The sequence below is a fragment of the Gigantopelta aegis genome, chromosome 2 (assembly GCF_016097555.1).
Source record: "Gigantopelta aegis isolate Gae_Host chromosome 2, Gae_host_genome, whole genome shotgun sequence".
Taxonomy (NCBI): Eukaryota; Metazoa; Mollusca; class Gastropoda; order Neomphalida; family Peltospiridae; genus Gigantopelta; species Gigantopelta aegis.
The window spans coordinates 53,562,583-53,581,192 of record NC_054700.1 but is presented as its reverse complement, the minus strand read 5'-3'; the positions used below and the strand labels follow the sequence as shown (position 1 = coordinate 53,581,192).

Below are 18,610 nucleotides of genomic sequence, written 5' to 3'. Positions count from 1 at the left end.
GTACGTATCTACCATTTGATTTTCAATAACGTTATTATACATTATTTGTAAATAAGTTTAGAATATAGAATTATATGAAATAAATTTCCCCCCCCTCGGTATGCAGGTGCAAACTATATATATGGTGGAAAGCATGCTGATATCGAATACATCGATATCAGTTGCAAACTATCTATATGGTGGATTGCATGCTTTTTTTTTTTTAATATCAGAATACATCGATATCAGTTGCAAACTATATATATGGTGGATAGCATGCTGAATATCAGAATACATCGATATCAGTTGCAAACTATATATATGGTGGATAGCATGCTGAATATCAGAATACATCGATATCAGTTGCAAACTATATATATGGTGGATAGCATGCTGAATATCAGAATACATCGATATCAGTTGCAAACTATATATATGGTGGATAGCATGCTGAATATCAGAATACATCGATGTCATACAGCTTCGTTTTGTTTTCTTTTATGTTGGTTTTTGGTGTTGTCGTTATCGTTGTGATTGCGTTTCTTGTTTTCGTTTTGTTGTTGTTGTTGTTGTTTATATTTGAGTATAAGTACCAAGAAATAGCAAAACAGTTTCTTTTTGTTTGTTTTGTTTTGTTTGGCTTTTTGTTATAGTTGTGATTGCGTTTGTTGTTTTTGTTTTCTGTTGTTGTTGTTGTTGTTGTTGTTTTATTAATATCAGTAGCTAGTGAATGTTTCGTGGTCAATAATGTAGCGCAAGAGAAAAAATTGTTTTGTTTAACAACACCATTAGAGCACATTGATTTATTAATCATCGGCCATTGGTTGTTAAACATTTGGTAATTTTGAAATAGACTTAGAGAAGAAACCCGCTACATTTGTTTTCATTAGTAGCAAGGGATTTTTTATATGCACCATCCCATAAACAAGACAGCACATACCACGGTCTTTGATGTACAGGTAGTGGTGCACTGGCTGGAGAAAGCACACGTTAAAAACCCATACAAATAAAAGGGATGAAATGTGTTATTTAACGACGCACTCAACACAGTTATTTACGGTTATGTGGCGTCGAACAAAAGGACCACACAGATATTGAGAGAGGAAACCCGCTGTCGCCACTTCATGGGCTACTCTTTTCGATTAGCAGCAAGGGATCTTTTATATGCACCATCCCACAGACACGATAGTACATACCACGGCCTTTGGTGTACCAGTGGTGATGCACTGGCTGGAGAGAGAAATAGCCCAATGGGCCCACTGATGGAGATCGATCCCAAACCAACCGCACATCAAGCAAGCGATGTACCACTGGGCTACGTCTCGCCGTCCCCCACCCCCCCCCCCCCCTACAAATAGTAATTCCCAAATATGTACTGCATTGTCCGTATTAATAAAAAATAGGGGGATACTATTTGTACTCTCTCTCTCTCTCTCTCTCTCTCTCTCTCTCTCTCTCTCTCTCTCTCTCTCTCTCTCTCTCTCTCTCTCTCTCAATATATATCTATATATTTCTCTTCTATGTTTGTCTCACTGTCTCACTGTCTATGTATCTATCTATCTATCTATCTATTAATAGGTATGTTTTCTATCTGTATGTCTGTTGGTCGTTCTGTCTCTATCTATCTCTCCCCTATCTATTGTTAGTTTAAATACCTAAAACAGCGTCTTTGTGTGTATATAAATAATTACTGCCTATAAAGATCCAAATCCTGTTCACTTATAAACTATGGAGATTTCGGCTAATAACAAAAATTCCTTTCCGATCTGGATGCTATTAATCACGAATCAGTTAATCGAGCGATGTATGTATTAGCGACAGATCTACAATTCCGATCACACACAACAGTCACTGCAGTAAGATTGATGTCTTTGCTAGGATTAGTTTAATAAATTTCACTTGTCAGCGACTCCATTTCGACTCCGGCTTCAATACCACAGTACAAATACTGCTTATTAATGGTGTAAACCCACTTCATTTGCCTCTTGTTTGTACAGCATTCATTCAAACAGTGTCTCCTAGCGCTGTTCACTAAGTCGTTTAACGTATGCATGGGTCGCAATACGATAAGAGTGAATAAGGTGGAAAACACTAAGGAATACATTTTAGAAAACGATCGATCGGTAGTTTCCGACATCGACGAGCAAATGGAATTCTTTTTGCATTTAGAAGCCAAGAAAATCTAGAATACTTAGGATTGATTGTTCTAGAATCTGAAATAATCATATGGCGCAAGGAGTATTGGTGTACATGGGTCGGGGGGGGGGGGGGGGGGGGTGGGGGGGGGGGGGGGGGGGGATCATCTGATTAAATATTTTAAAGGAACATACCCTAGTTTCAACCCGTGAAAAAAGTTTAGTTAATCTACAAACCTGTAACACATTTAGATAAAGTTACAATTGAGTGAAACATGAGTCTGTGGCTTTGAAATGGTGTAATACCTTTTAAAAATAGACTAAAACTCGACTCCATAAATGTTACTTCTCAGACGCACGTGCGTTTTTAAAAATATGAAAAATGCATTTTGTGATATTAAAAACACCTGGATGACCAAAAACACTTCGATGTACGGAAATGGATAATCTAAACAAAGTAAAGTATGAGTTAAGTTATCAAAAACTGCTCTAATAGTAAACAATATGCTTAGTGTTTAAAAACCAGGGTATGTCCCTATTAGGGTGGTGGTTCTGCTTGAATTATTTTAAACATCAATAATATCAAATGATTTTATTTAATTTTATGAAAATCTGATCGTACTGTATTTGAAAACGTTGTCTCAGTGTTTACCACCACCCTACAACGACCCTGCATATTTCATGTCATAGATATATTCGTTGACGGGTTTACACTTTTCTGTATCTAACGGTAGGGCGGGGTCTAGCTCAGTGGGTAGTGCGCTCGCCCTAGGTGCTTGGTCAAAGGATTGGTGGGGACGCATTCTTTGATTGAATTTGTTTCAGCTCCAACCAATGCCCAAGGACCAGTGCTCAAGGACTGGTATATCAAAGGCCGTGGTATGTGTTGCCCTCTCAGTGAAAAAATGCACATAAAAGATCACTTGATGTGAATGGAAAAATGTAGCAGGTTTTTCTGCAGTCTTTATGTCAGAATTAGCAAATGTTTGACATTCAGTAGACGACGATTAATAAATCAAGAAACATGTTACAATGGCTGCAAACTAAGGGCAGTACTAAAAACAAAGTCCAAATTGAGGTTAAATTTGTTTTGTTTTATTTTGTGTGTGTGTGTGTGTGTGTGTGTGTGTGTGTGTGTGGTGTGTGTGTGTGTGTGTGTGTGTGTGTGTGTGTGTGTGTGTGTGTGTGTGTGTGTGTGTGCATGGCCGTAGCTAGCAGCGGGGCAGAAAAAATTCGGAAAGCATTATAGAAAGTTAAAGAAAAGGAGTTTTAGACTATTAACTACTCACTTGCCCCCCCCCCCCCCCCAACACAAAACATCCTAGCTACGGCCCTGGTGTGTGCGTGTGTGTGTGTGTGTGTGTTCGTTTGTTCGTGTTTGTGTGTTCGTTTGTTCGTGTTTGTGTGTTCGTTTGTTTGTGTGTTTGCTGTTTATTTTTTTATTTTTTTATCTTTCTGATGCTAATAAAACTAAGAATGTTAAAATAATGTGTTTGTTCGTTTGTTTGTGGCTTATTTTTTACTTATTTTTTTTCTTTCTGATGCTACTAGTGGATCAGTTCAACTGACTGGTTTTTTCTTGTTCCAGCAAGTACACCACAACTGGTCAAAGGCCGTGGTATGTGCTTTCCTGTCTGTGGGAAAATGCATATAAAAGAGCCCTTGCTGCATGAAGAAAATGCAGCGGGTTTCGTTTATTGACTACGAGTCAGAATTACCAAATGTTTGACATCCAATAGCCGATGATTAATTAATCAATGTGCTCTAGTGGTGTCGTTAAACAAAACAAACGTTTTCTGATGCTACTGAAACTAAGAATGTTACAATATTTTGGCAGGGGCGTGTGCCGAGGAGAGCGTTTCGGGGATTGAAACTCTTCCCTGCCCAAGCACAATTTTCGGTTTTCTCAATACGTTTCAGGAGACCATGACTCGACCCCCGCCCCTATAAACTTCGGTTGCCACCGACATCCACTCTAAAATTCCTGTACGTGCGCCTGCTCGGTTACCAATACATTTACATGACTCCTTCCAGTTGTATTTAACATGTGTGTCTGCGTGAGTCTTTTAAATGTGTAAAGCAAAACCGATCCTTTTAATGACTTACGCTTTCTTTACGGAATGACCCCCGCGGGGGTCATACATCACACCGGTCGCCAGTGTATCTCGTCTGCGCAAACATAAAGCATACTAAAAGGTTCTGCTTCTGTGGTCCTGACGGACAGAAAGGGTAGGCACGTGTCGACGAAATTCGAGTGATACTTGACGTTAATGGAATCACACGTGAATCTCGATAAACGGCCAAATAAATCAGTTTCAAACTATGCGATCCAGTGATCTAAACGATACGTGTTGACATACAAATTATTTAGATGTGAGAAACGTCGTAGGCGGACACGTAAAGGGTCGTGCAGGGTGCGCCCCCTGTCATAGGGTGAGGGGGTGTCCTTTTTTTAATTTATGTTTTGTGATCTTATCTACTTGAAGTTCAAGCACGCTGGTTTTTTGGTATATATATATTTGAATGTCGACCATCTGGACTACTGCCTCACACGGGACAGGACTGAACAGTGGCTCATTGCAAATTGTGGCTACAAAAAGAAAGACAGAGTGGAGAGAGAGAGAGGGTGAGAGAGAGAGAGAGAGAGAGAGAGAGGAGAGAGAGACGAGAGAGGAGAGAGGAGAGAGAGAGAGAGAGAGAGAGAGAGAGAGAGAGAGAGAGAGAGAGAGAGAGAGAGAGAGAGAGAGAGGAGAGAGAGAGAGAGAGGAGAGGAGAGAGAGAGAGAGAGAGAGAGAGAGAGAGAGAGAGAGAGAGAGAGAAACTGACACACACAGAGAGAGAGAGAGAGAGAGAGAGAGAGAGAGAGAGAGAGAGAGAGAGAGAGAGAGAGAGAGAGAGAGAGAGAGAGAGAGAGAGAGAGAGAGAGAGAGAGAGAGAGAACGTGTCAGTATATAGACCTGAGACCTTACACCTCTCAACTAATGGGATGCGAACCAAAGACCTACTCGCCTCAAAATCGCCATATCATGTGACTTTAAATAGGGCAATGTCCCTCACCCCTCACTCTCCCATACAAATACACACCTTTTTGGCAGCGAAATATTTAGTACCAATATTTCAATCTGTATGTGTGACCACCACATTCACTTCACTTACAAAATCCTACATCTATCACAGAAATACTTGTATCCCACTTTACAGTATTTTAACCGTTAGTGGAAAGCGTTCGCTAGTTTTATTATCCATGTTACAACGTATTAAGACCTACCAATAAAGGTCACGTGATAAACGTACAATCACTGGCCTGACTGGACAAGTTGTCTATAATACAGGTTCAAGTATTCGTCGATAAGTGGGACTGGTGTATCTGAAGCACTTTTTATTGGTATGTTGGTCATTACAGAAAATTGTGGTTAAAGATCGTTTTTCTTTAACGACACCACTAGAGCACATTGATTTATTAATCATAGGCTATTGGATGTCAAACATTTTTTGATTTTTACATATAGTCTCAGAAAAGAAACCCGCTACATGTTTCCATTAGTAGCAAGGGATCTTTTATATGCACCATCCCACATACAGGACAGCACATACCACGGCCTTTGAGTTACCAGTCGTGGTGCACTAGCTGGAACGAGTGTTCATAGAAAGTTCCTTTAAAGCGTTCGACTGTCCAAAGAAAAAAGAAAACAGTAGAGCAACAGATATTAGTACCCCCCCCCCCCCCCCCCCCCCCATTTTCATCCCGCTCTTCCTCACCCGATGACATCAAAGGACGTAAACGTTTGCAGACTATGTCAGTTATGTTTACCCTAAAAACTGCCCCCAACCCAACACTTTACCGTGGCTCCTGCCGCCGGTGTTTTTAAAAAAATGTCTGCAATGGCTTTAATGGTCTCCAGTGGTGGATCCAGAAAATCTATTTAGGGGGGCCCCAATGACATGAGGCGGAATGCCAATGGACCTTTGGGGGAGGTTTAGAGGGGATTGTAAAATTAACATATAATAAAATTATAACTGTCGTAAAATTTAGGGGGGCGGGCCCCTGCCCCCACCCCCTAGATCCGCCTCTGGTCTCTGAACTTGTAGTAAGAACATGCTGCGTGGTTCTGCTGCCATGACTGATGTAAAAAACGTCACTTTGGAATGACCGTAAATAAATAATTGTTGCAGTTTGTGCTAAACTTAAATTCCTTTAACGTATCGGTGCACACCATCACACATATACAATTTGCTGACGTTTTGTTTGATTATAGCAAGCGTTGATAGGTTTATCGTTCAAGATAATAAACACACACGTTAATTTATCAACATCCAGGCTGGTTTTTCAGCACCCAGCTCAGTTCAAGAAACAGAAGCAAAGAAAAATATGACATTTAAATGTTTAAACAAACATGAAAGGTGTGTGATATATACCAACTACCACAAAAGATGAAAAAGAATGTTTTGACTATGTTAAGGTTTTCATGACATCCTACGTGTAAAATAGTATTTTAAAAACACTCGCACAACAGGAAACAGAGGCAGAGAGGGAGGGGGAGAGAGAGGGGGTAGGGAGATAAACAGATAGAGGCAGAAAGCGAGAGAGAAAGAGTTACACACACACACACACACACACACACACACACACAGAGAGAGAAATACAGAGAAACAGAGAGAGATAGTCAGAGAGAGAGAGAGAGAGAGAGAGAGAGAGAGAGAGAGAGAGAGAGAGAGAGAGAGAGAGAGAGAGAGAGAGAGAGAGAGAGGAGGGAACAAGAGAGAAAGTGAGAGGAAGAAGAAAGAAAAAGACAGAAACATCAGTATTTTAATTACCACTATCATCATCATCATCACCTTGCCTTTGTAATATAACACCAGTTAATGATGTCAGACATAAAACAAAGCAATCAAACCACCTGTGGTGTCATGTTCCAATACAAATTTGTTTGTTTCTGTTTTTTCTAACTGTGAGAGGGGGGAAAAAGCATTTACATTCATTTCAAACTAAAACTAATAATTTTCGTTTCCATTAACTATCGTTCGCGGTGTAAGCAGAAAAAAGAAATATTCTTCACTGTCGACAACAGGCGCTAATACAATTAATATAACGTGATAAATGCATTCCTTGTTGAAGGGTGTATACCACCAAATCAAATCCCATAGACGACAATAGTAACTTGTGTGGCTAAAACTCCTACCTGCAGCGTATCAATCGACATATACACCACGGATATAAATACTACCACCCCTCACCCTTAAAGTATATCAGAAACAATTTGGGGATTAAGCTGCTCATTTCAGGGATAACGGGTAGCGCCTATGACTACCTTAGTTCTGCACAAAATTTAAGTACTTGTAATTGCAGGTACCTCATGTTTCAAGCACAAGGCTTGACACGGTGGTACTAAATGAAATAAAATTGCATACATTGTTTGCCTAGATGAATCTAATTTTTCATTTTTGTTTTTGCAACAAACATACTCACATTTATCACCAATGTCAGGACTTGTGGTATTAATTACTCTATAAAACCTGGACCTTATTTTTGGTTTAGTACTACCTGGATAGGAGGCAGAGTTTACCAGGGGTGACGATGAATCCTCGGATCGATCAGCCTACAGTGGCGTTAAAAAGTTCGTTTTGTTCAACGACATCACTAGAGCACATTGATTTATTAATCATCGGCTATTGGATGTCAAACACTTGGTAATTTTTGACTCGTAATCTTAGACGAAACACGCTATATTTTTCTATTAGCAGCAAGGGATATTTTTATCAACAGACAAGACAGCACATACCACGGCCTTGGATATACCAGTCGTGGTGCACTGGTTGGGATGGGGGAAAAACCAGTCAGAGAACGGGTCCACTAAGGTGATTCGATCCTATGATGCAAGCAATTCAGGCGAACGCTCTACCGATTAGCTACATCCCCACCCATTGGCATCACTAGGATTTTATATTAGAGAGTAAGGAAAATGTAAACGGTGGCGGAGATCGGCCTCGGTGGACTCGGGATTTTCCCCGTCTCAGCTAGTGTGGTACATCAGACGTCGTAGTTAGCCTGCCGAGTACTCTGCCGTTCAAGAGCTAGACGGACATTTGAACGGTTTGGATCGCTCTCTCAGCCAGAGATGGCTTTAGATCACAGTTATCTTCCCATTTGGTTGTCCGGAAATTATTTCATGGCAGACAGCTTTGAAGTGGCAACTATTTGACTGGAGTTGACAGGGGAGAGCATGTAGTTTGTAAACGTGTGACTTGTTGACATTGAAGACTTGTTTGTGGTAATTCTGGCCCATGCAAAAGTAGTGCTTTTGGTGTAAAATGGATGTACTCTGGCCAGGTTTAGTGGATGCGTTTGTTTAAACCAATATCAAATAGCTAGACAATAGGGGTTGTCCTTTTCAGGGTATGTTTCACCCAGGCAAAGGTACATACAAAAATCCATGGGCCTGCTGATATTAAAGGGACAGACCCTAGTTTCAACCCATGAAAAGTAACACTAAGTTTAGTTAATCTACAAACCTGTAACACATTTGGATAAAGTTACAGTTAAGTGAAACATGAGTTTGTAACTTTGAAATGGTGAAATATCCTCTAATAACTGACTAAAACTCGACTCCATAACTGTTACTTCTCAGACGCATGCGCGTTTTTAAAAATATGAGAAATGGATTTTGTGATATTATAAACACCAGGATGACCAAAAACCACTAATCTAAACAATAAAATGTAAGTAAAGTATGATTTCAGTTATACAAAATGGCTCTAATAGTAAAACAAATTTGCATTAGTGTTTAAAAACTGAGGTATGTCCCTTTAATAAAAAATGGCATAGCCACTAAGGCTATATAGAAACATATAGCGCAATTAATTGTGGTTTGTGGCCAAACAGTGAAAACACGGAATTGCTGTCTACCCTTTGGTAGGTCAGATCAGGTCATAGGGTTTAACGCGCACATTCAGAGCAAGCTGTTGTAGCGCACGCCTGTCATGGGCGCATGTGTCTACTTTCGCCGGCTCCTTCGTCCAGGACAGGATTCCGGTAGGCATGATAACCACTCTGATACAACAATGTGTTTGATGTTAAATACCATTACATTGATCATTTTTGAGTTCGCTGATAACAAATATTTGAAATATTAATCACTAATACATACATTACAGAAAAAAAAACCTTCAGCACCTTCGTATTGAAGCGAAACATTATTGAAAAGGGGTGCTGTTGCGTGTATTTGTGGATAACATGTAAAATATCTGTTGCCAGCGAACTCGAAAATTATCAATGCAATGGTGTTTTGCGTCATACATAGGGGTTTTATTGTTTGAGCGGTGGTAATTCAGTGTTTTGCGTCATACATAGGGGTTTTATTGTTAGAGCGGTGGTAATTCAGTGTTTTGCGTCATACATAGGGGTTTTATTGTTAGAGCGGTGGTAATTCAGTGTTTTGCGTCATACATAGGGTTTTTATTGTTAGAGCTGGAATATTTGCCTACATGGTGGTAATTCAGTTATGTTTGCTATAGAGTTATCTCTGGCGAGAGAGCGATCATAACCGTCCAAATGTCCGTCTAATTCTCGAACGGCAGAATACTCGGGCTAACGTTATAGTGGCCTTGAGCGAAATAAAGATCCGGTCTGTTCTGTTCTGTTCTGTCCTGTCTGTGACAAAGTACAGGTGAAAGATCGCTTGCTGCTAATGGAAAAAACAAATCTAGCGGGTTACCTCATAATTAGCAGATGTTTGGCATCCGTTAGCTGATGATTTACTAATCAGTGTGCTCTAGTGATGTCGTTAAACAAAATTTTTAGCTGAAAACTAACAAATGTCTAAGATCCAAAACCAAATAATTAATTAATCAAAGTGCAACGGAGACACAAATATAGCAAATACTACATGAGAGTCCGTTATTTACTTTTAACGCGCGAAAGCAAGTTGGATAGGAATTGTAAAATAAATGGTATTTAACGGAAAGAGTGTAGTTTTATATTTCTTATATACCCTAAAATAAATCGAATGTAAAAAAACGTTAAACGTATTTTCCAACGAACATGGTTTTTTACGGCGCTTGCCTTTATTTCGGTTTGTGAACAGTTAATTTCAGTGGACGGTCTGGCTGCGGCATCTGGGTCATGACCATAAGCCAATCAGGTGTCTCTGAATGGATCACCATCATGTATGGAATATTGCCATGTGATATCACAAATATCGCACAGTGTATATCAACGTGTGTATTAAAAACAAATGTGATATTCCTGTCAGAGCTGTTGTTTTATTTCCTGATAAATTCTGGCAGTGAATCTTGGACCATGACCCAAAAGCCGCAAATTTTGGAGCAACGTGACCTCTGTTCAGACTTCGTCTCTGTAACAAGCTAGCCAGACAGCCACGACGTCCTCTGGGATGAGGATGCACTCACCTCATACACGCTTGTCTATCGAGTGGCAGAATCACAGATACATGTAATTCAATTTTCCTACATCTGGGATCATTTTCCCAGTTCGTAATATCTCAGATGCTCCCCAAGAAAGTCACCTGGGGAGATGTTCTGACACACGTAATTAGGCTACAGCTTAATTTGGTTTCTCAGTACCTTTTTTAAACCCCACAAATATGCAACACACACAGACGTATCTGGAACATATATATGAATAATGATGAGATGAATGGTGAAGCCGCAGTATTTGCCTTTTCGGTTTTGTGACTACTGCACGCTTGCTGTCAGTTAAACTTTATAGAAAGAAAAGAAATGTTTTGTTTAACGACACCGTTAGAGTACATTCAGTTATTTATTAATCATAGGCTATTGGATGTCAAATATTTTGTCATTTTGACATATAGTCTTAGAGAGGAAACCCGCTAAATGTTTTCCATCAGTAGCAAGGGATCTTTTATATGCACCATCCCACACAGACAGTATAGCACACACCACGGCTTTTGATATATCAGTCGTGGTGCACAGGGAGGAAAGGGAACTAGCCCAATTGGTTACGGAGTAATTTGAAAAGTAGTAGTAGTAGTAGTAGTAGTAGTGGTAGTGGTGGTAGTGGTAGTAGTAGTAGTAGTAGTAGTAGTAGTAGTAGTAGTAGTAGTAATAGTAATAGTAGTAGTAGTAGTAGTAGTAGTAGTAGTAGTGGTAGTGGTAGTGGTAGTAGTAGTAGTAGTAGTAGTAGTAGTAGTAGTAGTAGTAGTAGTGGTGGGGGTGGTAGTGGTAGTGGTAGTGGTAGTTGTACTATAGGTAGTGGTAGTGGTTGTGGTAGTAGTGGTGGTAGTGGAAATGGTAGTGGTGGTAGTAGTAGTAGTGGTGGTGGTGGTGGTGGTTGTGGTAGTAGTAGTAGTAGTAGTAGTAGTAGTAGTAGTAGTAGTAGTAGTAGTAGTAGTAGTAGTAGTAGTAGTAGTGTTGTTGTTGTTGTTGTTGTTGTTGTTGTTGTTGTTGTTATTGTTGTTGATGATGTAAAATGTGAATTCATTTCTGATATATGGGGGATACCTTTGATCCTCAGCTTATATTTCTAATTTATTTACATGTTCTATTCCCACCTGTCCCAGGTATATATACTGGCAGACAGACGTAAACATTCAATCCACAGACAGACTCGGAGACTCGGCCCATCCATTACACTCGAGTATTTGACGAAACAAATGTCGAACACTGTTTGTGTACGCGCCACTTTTCGCCGGATCGTGTGTGTTCAAATCCCTTCTTGCCAATACCAGTCAAAGAAACTGCCATCTGTAGTCGGCTTACCTGTCGTGTCAAGTCACTGGACTAACAAATATTCATCCTCCGCTCCCATTATCAAGTTCGTCGACAAACAAACAAACGAACGAGTCGCGCGTCCCATTATCAAGTGAGGATTCGGTCACGTCGGAGGTCAAATGGCATCTTCGCGTGACATTATATCGAATGGTTTACGTGAAAGGTCAATACCGTATTGAGGATTTTGCTGTTTGTGTTGTTTGTTTGTTTGTTTGTTTACATGTTTGTTTAATTTGTTTTACTTGTTTGTATATTTGTTCATTTATTTACATGTATTTTAGTTTTTGTTGTTTTTGTTGTTCATATTTTTAAACTTGTTTCTTTTTTTATCAGTTAGTTTATTTATTTATTTATTTATTATTTGTTTGTTTGTTTATTTATTGATCTGCAACTTTTTGTGTTGAATTGTGTTAAAGGGACATTCCCGAGTTTGCTGTATTGTAAGATGTTTCCGACTAATAAAATATTTCTACGATTAAACTTACATATTAAATATATTTTCTTGTTTAGAATATCAGTGTCTGTATATTTAATGTGTTTCTGGTCCAAACTGGATTTAAAATATATTTTAGGAAATAAAATGAAATTTAACCTAGTACAAATATTAGAACGATCGGAAACACGTTTAATATATAGCCACTAATATATTATGCAGAAAAATATATTTGATATGTAATTACAATCTTTAAAAAGTCTCTGTTAGTCGATAACATCTTAAAAATTGCAGCAAACTCAGGAATGTCCCTTTAAATCTTCATAATTCATTGCAAATAGTTACGTAAAGGACTGTCCATATAGTGCGCACGCAAAAAAAAAACTAAATATTCTGTACGCATGTCATACGCATTGGGCCAGACACCACCCCCACCCCACTCCACTCCCACCCTGTACGCATATGCATCCAATAGTAATGAAATTTTGAACAGATTCGTATTTAAACCGAACTTACAATTACAATTAGATCATGACATTTAATTGACACGTCAAAAACATGGGCGGTGGATTTTTTTTTTCTGTTTTTTTTTCTGTTTTTGTTTTGTTTACATTTGTTTTTGTTTTTTTTAATTATTAATTTTTTAAATTATTATTAATGAAGTTTGGCATGTGTTGATTTAGTACATGAAATGTGACACCCAAAACAAAATTACATGTACAGTGTTGTGTTCACAAGTCTTTTCGTGCCCATAAGTGTGCATTAGTGCATTAATTTCTACTCCAATCGACAATATAGTGGCTTTGTGCGTACGTGCGCATCCCCCTCACCCCGTGTACGTACAGTATATGCATTGGCCTGGACCCCCCCCCCCCCCTCCCCTCCTCAATGTCATGCGTACTATATGGACGGCCGCTAATAATTCTGGCACCTTCAGCTACTCCGTCCTCCAAAACACACCTCTCGCAGTTTTAAAACGTGTTTAGAAAAATTGCATTTTAAAATACGACGATTCTATTTGATTGGCGTTATTAATAAAGACAAAACCACAAAATAGTAACTATTTTAATATATCTGATGATCGTCTCCAAGCGATAACATCGAATAACGGCTTATTAAGTAATATAAACCAACGTGTCTGTCATGTGGGCATATTCAACACATTTTCTTAAAAATTATGATAAGATGAATAAGATATACCAGTTTTTGTGAAAATGATGATAAGATAAATAAGATATACCAGTTTTCGTGAAAAGTTCAAAACAGTTTTTATCTTGACACCCCGTGCACGATACATTCATTTCATTTCAACTTATTGTCGTGCTTATATCCAAGTAAGGTTCAAGCACGCTGTCCTGGGCACACACACCTCAGCTATCTGGGCTGTCTGTCCAGGACAGTGGGTTAATTGTTAGTGGTTAGTGAGAGAGAAGAGGGTGTAGTGGCTTTACACCTACCCAATTGAGTCGTTAAAACTCGCTCTGGGTGGGAGCCGGTACCAGACTGCGAACTCTGTACCACGACGCCACCGAGGCCGGTTACACGATACACGAAACATTCTCCCCTTGTCTTGTACCTGAACTTATTGTTTACCTATCATTTCGTCTGTAATTATAGTGATACCGCTTAAGCCTGGTTATCGCAAACCTCGCCAACCGATGCTGATTGACGCATATCAATGCAGACCAAGGGGTGGATCCAGGATTTATAAAGGGGGGTCACAAAATTCTTAAAACTGCAAGTTTGACTTAGATGAAGGTAAATGACACGAGTTTCCAAGGGGATTGTTTGGGGGGCATTCTTCCTGGAGATTTTTAAAGTAAACATGTGCATAGACGCGATTTCGAGGCAATTCAGTTTTTTTTTATATTGTGGATGATGAATTTAAAAACAAATCATTAAAATAAAAATATGCGTATACGTTTTGTGAGTGTTTTAATCCAATATCTTGATTGTTGCATAATAATTTAATCTAATATCTTGTTTGTTGCATAATGTTTATATAGCACTTATAGCAATAGAAAATTTACAACAAAGAAAACTAGTTATACACAATGAGTAGAATAAGATATAAGGTATAGTTACAGCACTGAATTGCGTCTCTGCAAAGTAAAATGTAAATGTTTGAACAATGTGAAGAGACAATTCAGAATTTGCTACCATTATAAGATGTTTTATGACTAATGTAGACTTCTTATCGACTGGAATTAAACTGAATTTTACCCACAAATAATTGAATACATTTTAGTTTTCAAAACCCACCACCAAACACCAAAACAAAACAAAGCAAAAACGAAATAAAACTTTAATGATATATTATTCAATTCTTTGTTTTATTTGCAAGGCATGAATGTATGAATGAATGAATGTATGAACGAATGAACGAATAAATGAATGAATGATTGTTTAATGACACCCTAGAGATAGACTATTAAGTGTCAAATAAGGCATATTTACAATGCATATTTGCAAGGCATAAGCCCATATACATATAAAGAAGTAAAATACATATAGCCCACATACATATAGCCCACATACATATAGCGAAGGCTGACCTATGAAATGAAATGTGATAAAAAATAGTATATTTAAAAGATATATATATATATATATATATATATATATATATATATATATATATATATATATATATATATATATATATATATATATATATAATATTAGTCGTTCAAAATGTTCCAATGATAACAAATTCAAGACAGTGTGTATATTACAAAATAGCACTCACCTGCCGCAGATATTTTATATATTATCACCATGATGGCAGAAATCTTCCAAGCATGTATCATCTTCCATAAATACTCCTACTCTGGATGTTGGTGCTGCTAGAGAAATACATCCAAGTCATTTCATGGTGTTAACGATAATCCGTGAACAGCTTTTCGCAATGGGAACCAACAAAATTAAAAAAAAACTGCAACCAAAAAACAAAACAAACAAAAAACCAAGAGAAAACTTCTTTTCCCAGCGCCGATGTAGAGCCTAATTCACAATACAAGCGTTTGCCGTTTTATTTCAAGTGAAAACGCTTTTTAAAAACCGCTATTTTAGCTCCTGGGATCCTCTCGCTTTCTCTCTCCCTTTCTCTCTCTTTCGATCATTTCTGCTCCTCCGACTCCGAGAAGAGCGAAATCCCAAACAACGAATCCAGTTTCGAAGTATGTGCAATATATTTTCTTGGTCGATTCACCTGTTATTTCAACAAATCAAACATAATTACTTGTCCAAGAGTCAATATCGCTCTCGGGAGCAACTATTGCAGTAGAACAACATCACCACGTGCTCAACGATCTTTTTTTTTTTTTTTTTAGTATCTTCCTTTCTTCTCCTTTATATATCTGATGCTGGCAATGTCATTCCCAGACAAAAAAGGGAGGAAATGTCGGCGAACCGTTACCAATAAAAAACGATTCGGCTGTCACATTCCTTTAATGCTTTATTTTTTGTCCAAACATGTTTAGAAGAATCGGCGTGACTGTGCGGGCGTTTCGCATACCCTCGTGTGCCGTGGCGTAATACAGCGACTATACTGCCACGTTTTTCTACGGCGGGAAAATCTTCCGAGGATGCGTTGTTATTGATCTGGCAATTCACACCAAATACACCAATAATTTCTTCAGATTGCCGCTCGCTACTCGAGGCTAGGTCGAGTCGTGGGAGTCCGCCTGCCCGCCCGCGTGTGTGGTGTCTTGTTTTATTTTAGTTAAGAACATTTAAGTATTCTTGTGAATAGCGACAAAACAACATTATGTAACGCCGCCCACACGGAGCGGAATGGAGTTACGGAGAGAATGGTTTGTGGGACCAGTCTGTTTATCAAAAGAGGTTTTTTTAAGCGAAAGATCAGAGTTGATTAACACACTGGTTCAGTCTGACGAGTACATGTGCGTTCGTCGAATCTTCGGACATTTCGTTTCATTCATTTCAAATTATTTTCTTGTTTATATTAAATTAAGATTAAAGCACGCTGCCTTGGGCACACACCTCAGCTATCTGGGCTGTCTGTCCAGGACAGTGGGTTAGTTGTTTGTGGTTAGTTTTTAGTGAGAGAGAAGAGGGTGTAGTGGTCTTACACCTACCCATTGAGTCGTTAAAACTCGCTCTGGGCGGGAGCCGGTATCGGGATGAGAACCCAGTAACAACCAGCCTTCAGTCCGATGGCTTAACCACGAGGCCGGAAACGACATTTCGTATCACAGATAAAGATTCAGTAACTGACATTGGCGGATCCAGAGTGGGGTCCAGTGACACCCGCCAACCACCCGCACTCCCCACCTCCACCCGCCTTTTTGAGGTGCCCTTTACAATGACTTTTGTTTATTATTATTCATCCACAGTATGCAACATTAAAATGGGTGCGTCTCTGAGCATCTTTATTCAAAAGAGCCGGTGCTCCACATCTGGTGTAACAAAGGCCGTGGTATGTATTATCCTGTCTGTGAATTGGTACATATAAAAGATCCCTTGATGCTAATCGAAAAGAGTAGCCTATGAAGTGGCGACAGCGGGTTTTCTCACTCAATATCTGTGTGGTCCTTAACCATATGTCCGACGCCATATAACCGTATTTAAAAGTTGTACTGGGAGCATGTTTGGGCCCGTGACAGGACAGGGCAGGGCAGGGCAGGACAGGGCAGAACAGGGCAGGGGGCAGGGCAGGGCAGGGCAGGGCAGGACAAGAGGTTGTCCCAGCTGTATGTTTAATATGTAATTTGGTCGACATTAGAAGGAAGAAAATGTTTTATTTAACGACGCACTCAACACATTTTATTTACGGTTATATGGCGTCGGACATATGGTTAAGGGTCACACAGATATTGAGAGAGGAAACCCGCTGTCGCCACTTCATGGGCTACTGTTTCCGATTAGCAGCAACGTATCTTTTATATGCACCATCACACATACAGGATAGCACATACCACCGCCTTTGTTACACCAGTTGTGGAGCAATGGCTTTAACGAGAAATAGCCCCATGAAGCTTTGGATATTAGGAGGTTGCACAGACTATTTCTAATCTCTGATGACTATAGCTTGTGCGACGTCTAATTTCGCCGAACTCTAAAACATATTATACTACTCAAAACAATTACTTCTACACACTTTTTATTAACATGTTTGAAAACTTTATTCTTAAAAGTTAAAGTTTGTTTTGTTTAACGACACCACTAGAACACACTGATTTATCAATCATCGACTACTGGATGTGAAACATTTGATAATTCTGACTCGTAGTCATCAGGGGAAACCGGCTACGTTACATTAGCCGTAAGAGATATTTTATGTGCACTTTCCCAAATACAGGAAAGCATATAGCACGGCTTTTTATAGGTAGCACTAAACCAAATAACTTCCGGCTGGGTCAAAGTTCGAGGTGCACCCAACTTTTTATAGGTAGTACTAAACCAAATAACTTCCGGCTGGGTCAAAGTTCGAGGTGCACCCAACTTTTTATAGGTAGCACTAAACCAAATAACTTCCGGCTGGGTCAAAGTTCGAGGTGCACCCAACTTTTTATAGGTAGTACTAAACCAAATAACTTCCGGCTGGGTCAAAGTTCGAGGTGCACCCAACTTTTTATAGGTAGCACTAAACCAAATAACTTCCGGCTGGGTCAAAGTTCGAGGTGCACCCAACTTTTTATAGGTAGCACTAAACCAAATAACTTCCGGCTGGTCAAAGTTCGAGGTGCACCCAACTTTTTATAGGTAGTACTAAACCAAATAACTTCCGGCTGGGTCAAAGTTCGAGGTGCACCCAACTTTTTATAGGTAGCACTAAACCAAATAACTTCCGGCTGGGTCAAAGTTCGAGGTGCACCCAACTTTTTATAGGTAGTACTAAACCAAATAACTTCCGGCTGGGTCAAAGTTCGAGGTGCACCCAACTTTTTATAGGTAGCACTAAACCAAATAACTTCCGGCTGGGTCAAAGTTCGAGGTGCACCCAACTTTTGATAGTGAAGTGAACACCACAAGTCCTATGATTGGTGATAAATGTGAGGTGTTGGTTGTAAAAAAAAATAGTTTCATCTGGGGAAAAAAATGTATGCAATTTTATTTTATTTAGTACCACTGTGTCAAGTACCCTTGTGCTTGTAACCTGTATGGGGTACCTGTAAAAAAAAAAAAAGTAATCGAATTTGTGCGGAACTAGGGTAGTCATAGATGCTACCCATTATCTCAGGAATGAGCAGCTTGTCCCCAATGTTTTCTGATTCACTTTAAGGGTGAGATGTGGTAGTATTCATATCCGTGGCGTTTATGTTCATTGATACGCTGCAGGTAGGCGTTTTAG

General features: G+C 39.2%; 1 protein-coding gene across 1 annotated transcript in view; it reads right to left on the bottom strand.

Annotated features, from left to right (window-relative positions):
• LOC121387106 (lachesin-like) overlaps positions 1 to 16,148 on the bottom strand; it is an 89,640-nt gene extending 73,492 nt beyond the window's left edge. Inside the window, exon 1 of the mRNA XM_041518133.1 lies at positions 15,044 to 16,148. Coding sequence (XP_041374067.1) covers positions 15,044 to 15,104 — 61 coding nt within the window. The 5' untranslated portion in view covers positions 15,105 to 16,148. The remainder of the gene's footprint in view (positions 1 to 15,043) is intronic.
• Between the last annotated feature and the right edge of the window lie 2,462 nt (positions 16,149 to 18,610).